This window comes from Arvicanthis niloticus, chromosome 7 (assembly GCF_011762505.2).
Source record: "Arvicanthis niloticus isolate mArvNil1 chromosome 7, mArvNil1.pat.X, whole genome shotgun sequence".
Classification (NCBI taxonomy): domain Eukaryota; kingdom Metazoa; phylum Chordata; class Mammalia; order Rodentia; family Muridae; genus Arvicanthis; species Arvicanthis niloticus.
In genome coordinates, this window is record NC_047664.1 from 49,106,275 (window position 1) to 49,118,515 (window position 12,241).

The window sequence follows — 12,241 nt, forward strand, 5'->3', positions numbered from 1 at the left end:
TGCTGAGGCTGTCAGTGTGTAGGTTCTATGGATGTGTCCTGTCTCAGAAGAGATGCCAGTGCTCTGCTGTGTCAGCCTGTAGTGAAGATGCTGCCAGGTCAGGGAATGCCTGATGTTTGCAGGTAGGCATGCACAGTGATGGATCTGGCTGCAAAGGTCAGGACAGGCAGGACAGTGGGTCTGGGAGGCTGCTGCAGAAGCAGGAGGAGGCCTGAGTGAAGATGGATGGCAGCGGAGTGCTAAAGGTCACTTTAAATGTTAACAGACCAGGAGTTTCTGGAAAGGTGTTCAGCAGTCTTGGGAAACCAGGCTGTGGGTGAGCAGAGGGAAGAAGAGTTCGGAGACCAGCATGATGCGCAGGTGGCCTGTGACTCACACTGTGACACAGATGTACCACACCCCATTCACGGTAGGTAGGTAGAGCTGCTTCAAAGAAATACAGCTCTTCCAGAAGGGCAACTCAGCAAATAAAATATTAAGTACAAAGCTTGGATTTAGAAATGTCTACACATTATAAGCTTGTGTTTTTTATGTGATTTATGTTTCTGGTTTCCCTTTGAAATAAGGGGACAATTTTAGTGTAATAATCTGACTAAATGGGCAGGCAAGTACAGGAGTAGTTCTTGGATCTGGTTAGTGCTGGTCATCTAGTAGTTCAGGCTTTGTTATTGTGGCTAGAAATCAATACAGAACAGTTACTTGTTCCTTAACCTAGAAAGAATAGCAATATGGCGTCTGCGTTCTAGTTTGCACTAAGGTGGGGGTTCATGTTACCTGCACTGAGTCTGTTTATTATGAGAACTAAATACTTTTCCCATTCAGAGACATCTCAAATTGCACTTGCAGCTGAAAAGACAAGCAAAGAAACCAGATATTTTATTCCTGTTGTTGTAGGACAGCCTTGTTTTTGTTAGTTTTGTGTGTGTTCCATTATTAGTAATATAAAAACGAAGCTGAACACCTTGACTTTAAATTCCCCACTGTGGACTAAGAGACTTGCTAATTTCATTTTCAAATTAAAACCAGAAATACGGAGTATTGAACACTATTTATGACCTGGATTTCTATTAGTTACCAAGTAGAAGTTCTCTGAGGAGTTGTCTAATCCTTGGTAGAGGAGTACCTGCTGTCAGTTTACTGTTGATACAGTTTACTGGAGATATCTGGAGATACAGTTTACGTATCTCCAGAGTGAAGTCTACCTGCGAGTAGACAGAAGCAAACAATAGGCTATGATCACTGGTGCCTTCAGCCTGTGTTTGTAGCCTGATGCTGGGCTTGGAGCTCATGGCCTTGTGCATACTAAGGACATGCCCTACCACTGAGTGCACCAGGTCCTGTTTAGAATATGAATAACTTGTATGTTGTGCATTTTTTGGCATACTGTTGAAATTTTTCTAAGTTGTTGGAATAAATGTAACAGTTTTCCCTTTTCCTTTTTCTGACCTGTAGACCCAAGTCCTGGATAGAGGAACAAGAAATGGGTTCGTTCCTAAGTGTAGCCAAGGGGTCTGAAGAACCACCAGTCTTCTTGGAAATCCACTACACAGGCAGCCCCAACGCAACTGAAGCACCCCTGGTGTTTGTGGGAAAGGGCATTACCTTTGACAGGTACTTCTTGGGGGTGTCTGTGCTCTCTGGGTTGGTGAATGCCATGTATGTTTTGTGTGATTGATAAGCATAGGGTTTGATCAGGTCTTCCACATTATAGTAGATGTATTGTGCTGTCAGTTTTGAAATTGCATGCTTGTCTACACCTGAGACATTAGGAACTTTATATACCGTCGGTCCTTCGACCAACAGCTGAGGAACCTCAGTTCAGAAGTTCTTTGTTCAAAGTCATACCACCAAGTTAGAGTCAGTGGGTTAGGAGATGGCTCAGTTAGTAAAGTGCTTGTCACGCCCACACACATGCAAGCATGCATTACACAAATACATACACTTTGCACATAGATACCTTCCCTGTGCCTTTTCTCATTCAGTAGCCATCTGCCACCAGCAGGTGTCAGAAGAACTGTTTGTTACCTCTTCTGTCTTGTGTGCTTGAGGGGAATGCTTCAGTGTTCCATGGGCTGGTTGGATTTCATGACCTTCAGGTTTCATGGGTTAGTTAATTCAAAGATAGTTAATTAATTTATTTATTGCTGATGAGATAGTCTTTGTTGGTATTGGTGTTGATGATAGAAAGCAGAGATGGATCATAGGTGGCTTGATGTTTCTAATGGCACCTGGTCAGATTCCATTCAAACAGAAATTAAAGGACCTGCCTCACTTATCCATATTTCAGGAATTATTTTCTGTCTGTATAAAGGATGTAGAATTGAAGTAATTCAGATTGCAAGTTTAGAAACTTGATTTTCTTTGGCAGGTATGTGGTGCTTCTATGTGGCAAACTCCGAGTTTGTATGGGATTTGTGTTTGTTTTGAGACAATCTTGATGTGTCATCCCATCTGGCCTTCAAATTGAAATTCTTCCTCAGCCTCCAGAATTCTGTGATTGCCGGCATACACCACCACATGAATGATGTTGGGTTTTACATTTTTGTGTATTTATTATGTGTGGTGTGTATGCATATGGAGACCCAAGTGCCACAGCAGTCACATGGAAGTCAGTGGAATCAGTTCTCTCCTTCCACCATGTGGGTTGGGAGACTCAAACACAGGTTATTATGCTTGGCAGCAGGGACCTTTGTCCTTACCCATCTTGATGGCCGTATCTCTGTTTTTAAGAAAGTGATTTAGGCTCTCAACATCACTATTATTAATGTTGCACACGGTCTTCCTTTTTCATACAGTGGAGGTATCTCCATCAAGGCTTCTGCAAATATGGACCTCATGAGGGCTGATATGGGAGGAGCTGCAACAATATGCTCGGCCATTGTGTCTGCAGCAAAGCTCAATTTGCCCATTAATATCATAGGTAAGGAGGGGAGGGTTGTGCCTCACAGTGCTTCCAAACCTAGCCATGTGGTAGAACCGAAGCATCAGACAGTTCCTTTCTTTCTGAGAAGACACTTTTAAGGAGCTTCTCATCAGGCATCCACTGTTTGGCTGAAAGAGGTGTTTTCTGTCTGAGGGGACTGAGTTAAATGGGTTTTGCAGACAGTAGGCTATGACTTCTGCTGACTTGTCTTACTTAGGCAAAAGTGGTTAGCATTAGGACCACAAAAGTCACATTTGTACCTTCCTCCAGCAAGAAAACCTGAGTATGTGGAGCGGAGGGCTCGTCTCTGCCTCGTTTCCTGACACCTCATAGGACTGTGCTCCATTCGATGCCTGATACAAATAAGCAGTTAGTGCAAGGGCTGAATCTCCCTTACAGAGACATTCCAGCTTCATAGTCTTCTTGTCCTGTGAACAGTGGGTTTGTTTGTTTGGTTTTTTTTTTTTTTAATAAAAAACTGTGTTATTGGAAATCAATATGCTGATATTTCAACATGTTTTCACCTCTGAGTACTTTTAACATGTCTCTAAGAAAATTATATTCTATGTAATAATAATACAATTATGTTTCAAAAGACTCAATATAATAACCTAGTAAAAATTTACCAGTTGTCTAAAGAAGTCCATTTTGGATATACTTGGTATTTTATAAGACTGTTTTTTTTTTTAAATTATGTATATCAGCATATGGTTCTGTGTACATGTGAGTGCAGGTGCCCATGGAGACCAGAGAGGGCATTGAAGCCACTGGAGCAGTAGTCACAGGCTGGGTGCTGGGAACCAAACTCAGGTCCTCTAAAAGCAGTGTACACTCTTAGCCCTAAGCTGTCTCTCTAGCTCCCATATTTAGTTTTCAAATCTAGAGCCCCAGCAAAGATAGTACATTGCATCTGGGTGTTACATTCTCTGACTTTTCTTGCTAAGAGCCCCATTACTTCTCCTTTTCTTCATGACACTGGCAGTTTAAAAGGTCTAGGCTGTTCTGAGGCCCTCTGTAAGTTGCATTTACTTCTGGGTTAAAATCAGTTAGACCATGTTACCTGTGTTCTGCCTGATACAGTCTCAGTTGTGCCATTGGTGTTACCAAATTTTGTCACTTGTGAAAGTGAAGCCTGTATTTGTATGCTTTCGATGGCTCTCTGGCAGCCTCTTGTCCCAAAGGACGGCATTTTTGGATCCAGCATGTCTCACGTTCTTTCCTATGTCTTTCCAATAGGTCTGGCCCCTCTTTGTGAGAATATGCCTAGCGGCAAGGCCAACAAACCAGGGGATGTTGTCAGAGCCAGGAATGGGAAGACCATCCAGGTTTGTGAAGGGAAAACAAAACAGCCCCCATGTGGCATTTCTCAGAACCCCATCTTGGCCACACAACTGCAGTGTAACTTGGGAATAGGACGCCAGCTGCTCTTTGGGGCAAGGTGATGTTTTCAGCACAGTTAGTTTCTGATGGAGATTTTTAGAGTATTTTTTCTCCCCTGCTCTATCTCCCACGAGCTGTGCTATACGTTCTGATCTGGGATGTGCGGCCTGGCCTGCAGAGCACGCTACACCAGGAAAGCATGGGCTCTTGGAGGTGCTTGTGCCATGAGGAGCTTCCCTATTGGATGCTCGATTAGAAAGCCCTGCCTTGCACCTGGGCTCTGTGCTCTGGCATCTGTGGAGCACAAATGTGCGTGTGTGCACTGCTCAGGACGCTGTGCCTTCTGCTGAGGGAAGAATATGGGATTACAAAGGGTTACTAAAAATTTTAAGAGCTTAAGAGTTCAGACTGCCTTTCAGATTTCCTTAAGGTCTTGGTTTTGGTTGAAAGGGGAGATGGGAGATGGGGAGGCAGGCATGCTGCCCCGTCAGCCCTGTCATTCTTCCACTATTTCTTCCCAGTTTTCCTTCTTGTTAATGTTTGCCATTCTAATGGACCAGACATTTCCCTACTTATTTCCAGTGTAGGTATCAGCAGCCAGGGCAGGGACTTACAAAGTTACCCTCCAGATTAGAAACGTTCCTGCTATAGCTAAAATATGTGTCCTTTAACTACCTCACAACAGGCTGACCTTTCCCCACTTTAAAATCAAATGCTGTTGTGTCTGGGTTTCATATTCACTCCTCGGTTGTTTAAGCCCTTCTGCTTTTTATCTCTGCAGGTCGATAACACTGATGCTGAGGGCAGGCTCATCCTGGCCGATGCACTCTGTTATGCACACACCTTCAATCCCAAGGTCATCATCAATGCTGCTACCTTAACAGGTCAGACCACAATTTCTCGTCTCGTCTGAAACCTTACTTGTTGGGTGCAGTGCACACACTGTACTCTGGGTGTTATTTTGCTGAAACTTGGTTTACTTTAATCACATCCAAAGATCCTTCAGTAAAGGAACTGCCTCTGCAGTTATAAAATGATCTCAATATTAGTTCTCTCCTTTGAAAGCATTCCACAGTAACTTTATGTATGCCACAGTGCATGTGTGGAGGTCAGAGGTTAACTTGTATGACTTGATTTCCCTCTACCATGTGGGTGTCAGGGATCACAGTTAGGTTGTGAGGCTTGGTGTCAAGCACTAAGCCATCTTTCTGGTTCTTCAGAGGTAACTTTTAACAGATGGGTCAAATCCTGATTCAAAAACAGAGAGAGAGAGAGAGAGAGAGAGAGAGAGAGAGAGAGAGAGAGAGAGAGAGAGAGAGATATGTTTTTTGTTACGATTGCCATCTAATGCAAATCTAAAAAGGCCAATACATTTCAAAATCAGTGGCATTTTTAAATATACTAATTATATATCTGATATCCAATCAATTTTCTAAACTTATAATTCATACTGTAAAGAAATTTGGGGGGTAGCAAGATCTTTGTTTAATGGACACACAGCAGTGATAGGCATGTGAGGAGAGCCCTGGCTTTGGGGTCAGCTTGGGTTTAACTCCTACTCACTAGCTGGGCAGCTGCATGGATTTTCTTGGCCTCCAGTGTCAGTACCTGAGGCCGGCTCTACTTGCTTCACAGTTGTAAGGGTTGGGAAGGGCTGCATGGAGCCTGCTGGATGCCAGTTTTCCCTGAGGGCCTTGGCTCGGCTCTATAGAGACTGCAGAGATTCCTGATGGGTGAGAGGGATGGTGGCTTGTTGAACAATCCCCAAACTCACAACCTTCCATCCAAAGATCTCTCCCTAGGAATTTATATGTACTTCTTCTAAGATAAAATCCAGATCATCTGTGTCTTTGGTTGTGATCTTTCCTGAGTCAAGGAACCCTTCACTGGAGCAGACGTCATTTCATGTTCCCTTGTGGGTGTAATAGCAGTGCACAGTGGTTCACTACGAATTCCTTTTTATTTCTATTTTTTCTTTAAAGTCTTCCCTTTTTTTTTTTTTTTAAGATTTATTTATTTTATATATAAGTACACTGTAGCTGTCTTCAGACACACCAGAAGAGGGTATTGAATCCCATTACAGATGGTTGTGAGCCACCATGTGGTTGCTGGGAATTGAACTCAGGACCTCTGGAAGAGCAGTCAGAGCTCTTAACCACTGAGCCATCTCTCCAGCCCAAAGTCTTCCCTTTTTAACTAATTTTTAAAGCTGGTATACAAAGATGTAGTTTCATTTTGGCAGTTTCATACATTTTTAAATTGGGCATTATATAATTTCTGAAGCATTTGGTCTCCCTATTCATTTCCTAAAAACTTAAAACTTGAAGAGGCATCCATGGCAAAGTCGGTGCAGTGATAGAGAGATCGGTGGCCTGGAGCCGCTGAGATAGCACTGGCCAGCTAGACTGGTCCTTGTCAGTAAGTGTGCTTCTGTATTGCATCTGGAACTGTGACAACAGCTGTAGAGTTTTAGAAAACACAGTAATTTAAAATGTGTATTATGAAATCCTCTTAAATCAAGATAGTACATTAAATATTTATGCTTGTCATTTTCTGTTCTTTTAAGTGAAAATACTACATATTGTTTATAGTTTTTATCCTTTTATGAGAATTTTTAAAACTGATGGAAATATTTATAAGTTTAGTTGAAAACTTTTGAGGAAAAATGAATATTGTATCAAAACCTACCAACTTCAAAGATAAGGCATTAAATTGATGGGCTAAAATGTGACACACATATCCCACAGAGATGCCTCATAGGCCTCAAATAATTACAACTTGCTATAGTATCTGATATATAATTGATAGCAAATGAATGGCAGTGTATTTAACTCCTTGTGTGCCAGGTCTATGCTGGTAGCTGCAGATAGAGGACGAATAGTAGTACCTTACTCTTAACTGTTTAGAACTCTAGAAAGAACCATCCAAAAAAACCGACAGTTACCTTGGAATGGGCTTGTTGATGAAAATTGATATAATTTTCATTTCTGCATTTTCCACAATAGAGGGGACTTGTAGCTTTGAGAGACATAACTAGCTATACAAGTGACTATTCCCAAGCTTATATACCTTTTATAATGAAGGGCCAATAATAGATTTGGGGACAGCAGTTGTGGTCTGAACAGCAGGGGAGACTGGCACTGACCTCAGGAACTGTGTCTTACAGGTGCCATGGACGTAGCCCTGGGATCAGGTGCCACTGGAGTCTTTACCAATTCGTCCTGGCTCTGGAACAAACTATTTGAGGTAGGCCTAAGTCATATACCTACAAGTTACAGTGATGCTAAGGGCCCTTGAATAATAGGCTTAATCAAGACCTGTGTTAAAGTGATTTCTACCTGTTGGGTTGCCTTTGAATTGAAAATAGGTCATAGCAATAAACTTGATTCAGTGAGTTTTTCTAAAGATACTTGTAAATTAGAGGTGTGACACCACTTCCTTCCCTGTCCTTATAGCTGCAGAATGGTGTTAAAATAACTGACAAATTACATGGCCAAGATTGAGAAGCTCTGAGGTAGAAAGGGCACGAGGCCAACTTTGTGAAAGAATGCCCCTCTACTGAATGCGTGTGGATCCAGCAGTGTAGACAGAGCTCTTGGGTGTGTCATTGAGGAGGAGTCCCTGCTCTGCTCTGCTCTGCTCTGCTCTGCTCTGCTCTGCTCTGCTCTGCTCTGCTCTGCTCTGCGCCCTTCCCCCAGTCATCTTCCATCCTGCCCCTGCCCCCATTACACATTACACTGCACTCACTGCTACTGGCTTTGCCTGCCAATACCACTGTTAGCCTAATCTAGCCTGTTTCTAGCCAACAGATGGCAGGAATGACCCTAGTCCTTAACTTCTGTCACCCTCTCTTCTGGCTCACTTATGTGGCTGTCCTGCTTCAGCTCCGTTGCTAGCTGTTTGCTATGTCCTCCCCTTTGGACAGTGTTCAGACCTGATATGTGCTCAGAGTCCTCATGATAAAGTTTGTCTGTTCCATGCCCTCTAACAGCTGTGTCTCCAGAGCTCCATGTGGCTGCTTGGCAGCTCCATCTGGCAGCTCATGCATTCTTTCACAAGCAGTTAGGGCAGCTTACTAGAGGAATAGACACATAATCCATGAAGACACTTATGAGTTTATTTAATGTCCTAGATTTACTTCTCATTTGGCAGTGCTTCCCCCGTGTCTCTATCTATTTTGTGAGGCTCACTCTCAGTTTCTCTAATAGCCAAGCTATTTCCTTGAAGGCTGAGCCAGGAACCTCTCCTGGCCTTCCATATTACAGAGCATCCCTCTATCATCATGGTACACACAGTATTTGGGTTTTTTGAGTTATTTACTCTCCTAGCTAAAATAATGTGTTCACAGGCATAATTAAGTCAGCAATCAAGCAGCCTTTAGTCTGCTTTTCCCAGAGGCAGCTAATGCATCTGATATACTTATTTCCTAAAACAACAGGTTCTGCCGCTGCTTTTTGACCTTTTACTCTGAAGCTTTATTTTTTACTTCTCGTGAAAATGAGTATACCAGCCTGCCGTTTGAGCCTGTACTTTTGATGGTGCAGATGTTAACACTGCAGCTCAGCAGTGCTAGAAAGCTTAGTATCAGCAAATGAATGGGGAGTTAGGCAATGCATGAATGATGTCATCTTGTCTCCGGACTTGGTTTTCAGTGATGGAGGTCTAGCATGCATGTCTCTAGCAGATCAAGGTGACTAGACCATTCCGAGTCTCCCACTTTAGTTAAAACTCTCAGAGCCTAAAGGCTCCAACTGCGAATGTATTAAATGTCCTATTTCCTAATTCTGGGATAAATCTTTTGTGACCTAAAGCAATCGTAGACACCCCTCACTCCCCTGCCTTGTAGTAGCAGGCTAGACAATCGTAGACACCCCTCACTCCCCTGCCTTGTAGTAGCAGGCTAGACAATCGTAGACACCCCTCACACCCTTGCCTTGTAGTAGCAGGCTAGACAATCGTAGACACCCCTCACTCCCCTGCCTTGTAGTAGCAGGCTAGACAATCGTAGACACCCCTCACTCCCCTGCCTTGTAGTAGCAGGCTAGACAATCGTAGACACCCCTCACTCCCCTGCCTTGTAGTAGCAGGCTAGAATGGCTCTTCATTCACGCATCAGACTATAAAGTACTCTCACGCTGTCATACTTTTCTTCAGGCCAGCATAGAAACAGGGGACCGAGTCTGGAGGATGCCTCTCTTTGAGCATTATACAAGACAAGTCATAGATTGCCAGCTTGCTGATGTCAACAATCTTGGAAAATACAGGTATGTGAAATGATAAATTTCTCTTTACAATCATTCTTGTTTGCCAAACTACCCTTCAGTCTCCCCCTTCTTACAGAAAATTTCACAACTAACCAACTTCCTTTCATTGTAGTACTTCTAAGCTTACTGCTGCTAAATTTTTCTCTAGTGGGTTCTCTTAATGTTAGAAAATTTCAAATCTAAAGGTTATTTTAAGAAAATAAAAAACAGTGATGACAACTATAGAAATCCATTACACAGAAAAAGTAGTTTAGAATTTGTCATTCATCCCATAAAGCCATAACTACAAGTAAATATTCTGGAAGTGATTTCTGGTTAATTTCTTAATGGATAACATGAGATTAAGTTTTTCCTTTTCATAGTAGATAGAATCTAGTTAGCACAAATGTAATATTATTTTTACAACTCATTTACCTTGTGTGGAGTGATGGATGTGCCATGGTCCTGGGGCATGTATGTAGAAGTTAGCGGACAACCCTGTGGACTGGGTGCTCTCCTTCCACATGTATGTGTGTATATGTGTGTTCCAGAGACAGAGCTCAGGCTGTGAGGCTCATACAAGAAGCATACAATCCCCGCTGTCCCACTGGCTCTGAATGTGGCTTCTTAATGACATGTTAGTGCACTCTGACACAAGGAAAAGTGATCCTGTTTTGCCTGTCTCTTCAGATCTGCAGGTGCATGTACAGCTGCGGCATTCCTGCGAGAGTTTGTGACTCATACGAAGTGGGCACATTTAGACATAGCAGGTGTGATGACCAACAAAGATGAGATTCCCTACCTGCGGAAGGGAATGAGTGGGCGGCCCACAAGAACTCTGATTGAGTTCTTACTTCGCTTCAGTAAAGACAGTTCTTAGTTCAAACACTCAGAAATTCCTCCATCTGTCTTGAATTGGATTTTTGGCCTTCAAAATATTTTTAAATGAATGAAAATCTTTTAAAGACAAAAATGAATGTTGTTTTTTTTTTCATCTTAATTTTTGGAATATTTTAGCATGCTTAAATCATGGAAATCTAAATGATATATATGAGTTAATATAGGTCCTTTAAACTATTAAAACATTTTGTATTTTCAAGCAAAATTGACTATTTTTACAAGACAGGGAAAATCTAAGTTCATAAAAATGAACAAAGGGAGCCAGGCATGGTGGTGCACAAGTTTGATCCCAACACTTGGGAGGCAGAGGCAGCTGGATTTCTGAGTTTGAAACCATTGTGGTTTATAGAATGAATTCCAGGATAGCCATGGCTATACAGAGAAAACCTGTCACAGAAAAGGAAAAAAAAAAAAAAAAAAAAAAGGCACACTACCACCAACAAAATGTACAAAGGAAAATATAATGAATTTGTTACATTTTCCAAGTTTTGATTCTTAAGGCGGATTGTTTAAGTTTGTGTTCATATAACTTTCAAAATCCAGATCCAATGCAGTAAATAAATTACAATATTTCCTTCTGATAATTGTTTGTTTACTGTGATTCAGTTCTGTGAAGGGTCATTATTTAAGAAACATCTGAGCTAGAATCAGCCATATCTGGTTCCTAGTCACTGACAGAGGTGCACACCAGGTCTTAGCACTGGAGTTTATGCAAATGCTCTGCAGGGATGGTCTTAGCACTGGAGTATATGCACATGCTCCCAAAGGGTGTCTGTGCATAAGGATGCTTGTCAGTAAGCTCCATAGTGCAGCCTCATTACTGCTGCCCACTGCTCCAGGCACTGCATCCCTGGGGTTGTTTTTGAGGACACATACATGATGGTGTGTGATCTCTCACCAGCTCCTTTCCCTAACTTACTTGTAGTTCCTTTCCTTCACTTCTGCTAGAAGCCTTGATTCAGCAGTTAACCTGGGAGAGCTGGATGTGTTCCCACTTTGTTCATGTAAGGCCTCAGTGCTGGCCTCATTATTCACAAGCTTCACACCTTTTCCTTTGGCAGCATATCCAGAGGCAGCCTCTTGTGAGGAGAGAGACTGGCTGGCAGAATGCCTGAAGATGCTGACTGTTCACACTGCACAGTGTTATTTTCTAAGTTATTAAGACAGGACTCTTTCCTCTCTCTGAGCTGGGAAGCTAGGAACTCTGTCCCCAGTGACACTAGCAGCAGGTGTTTCTTTGGGGTGGTTATATCCCATAGTAGCACCTCTCGCTTCTTTTCTTATTTTCTCCTTAGGTTTGCACTTTAGCTTTAATTCACCTAGCTTAGCTCTCAGTCTCGTAGTTTCACTTCACAAGCTGAAGGTGTCTTTCATTTGCAGTTTCAGCTCAATATACAGAGTCTACTGGTTCTTAAATATGCTTTCATCCTCTGTATGGATGGTTTGCCTTTTGTATTTTCATTTTCTTTAACTTGTCAACCTTTAGGTGAAGTAAATCCTATTGAGTCTATCCTATACCTTTGTGTACCCATGCCCAGTTCACTGGTCTTGTGTGTCACCATGAGTGGGTAACTATATTCCTAATAGTGCAAGTGAGTGCAGATATTTGCAGAGGCCAGGGGAAGGTGGAGTTACAGGTGTTTGTAAGCCATCTAGTGTGGGTGCTGGAATGTGAACTTCTAGAAATGTAGGGCATGCTCTTAATCATTAAGCTATCTCTCCAGCCAGTGGGTAACTAGCTCTGAAAGTTACATTGCGTTATCTTAAATTAGTCTGTATCAGGCCAAGGAGCTGA

The 12,241-nt window shown here is 42.4% G+C and overlaps 1 protein-coding gene across 2 annotated transcripts in view; it reads left to right on the forward strand.

The window, feature by feature from the left end:
• The window catches only part of Lap3 (leucine aminopeptidase 3), a 30,885-nt gene extending 19,855 nt beyond the window's left edge, over positions 1-11,030 (forward strand). For both annotated transcript variants that reach the window (XM_034509421.2, XM_076938462.1), the window contains exons 9-15: positions 1,453-1,611; positions 2,796-2,920; positions 4,160-4,248; positions 5,085-5,187; positions 7,470-7,549; positions 9,458-9,567; positions 10,237-11,030. In XM_034509421.2, the coding sequence (XP_034365312.1) occupies positions 1,453-1,611; positions 2,796-2,920; positions 4,160-4,248; positions 5,085-5,187; positions 7,470-7,549; positions 9,458-9,567; positions 10,237-10,426 (856 nt within the window). In that variant the 3' untranslated portion in view covers positions 10,427-11,030. The remainder of the gene's footprint in view (positions 1-1,452; positions 1,612-2,795; positions 2,921-4,159; positions 4,249-5,084; positions 5,188-7,469; positions 7,550-9,457; positions 9,568-10,236) is intronic.
• The last annotated feature ends 1,211 nt before the right edge of the window (positions 11,031-12,241 follow it).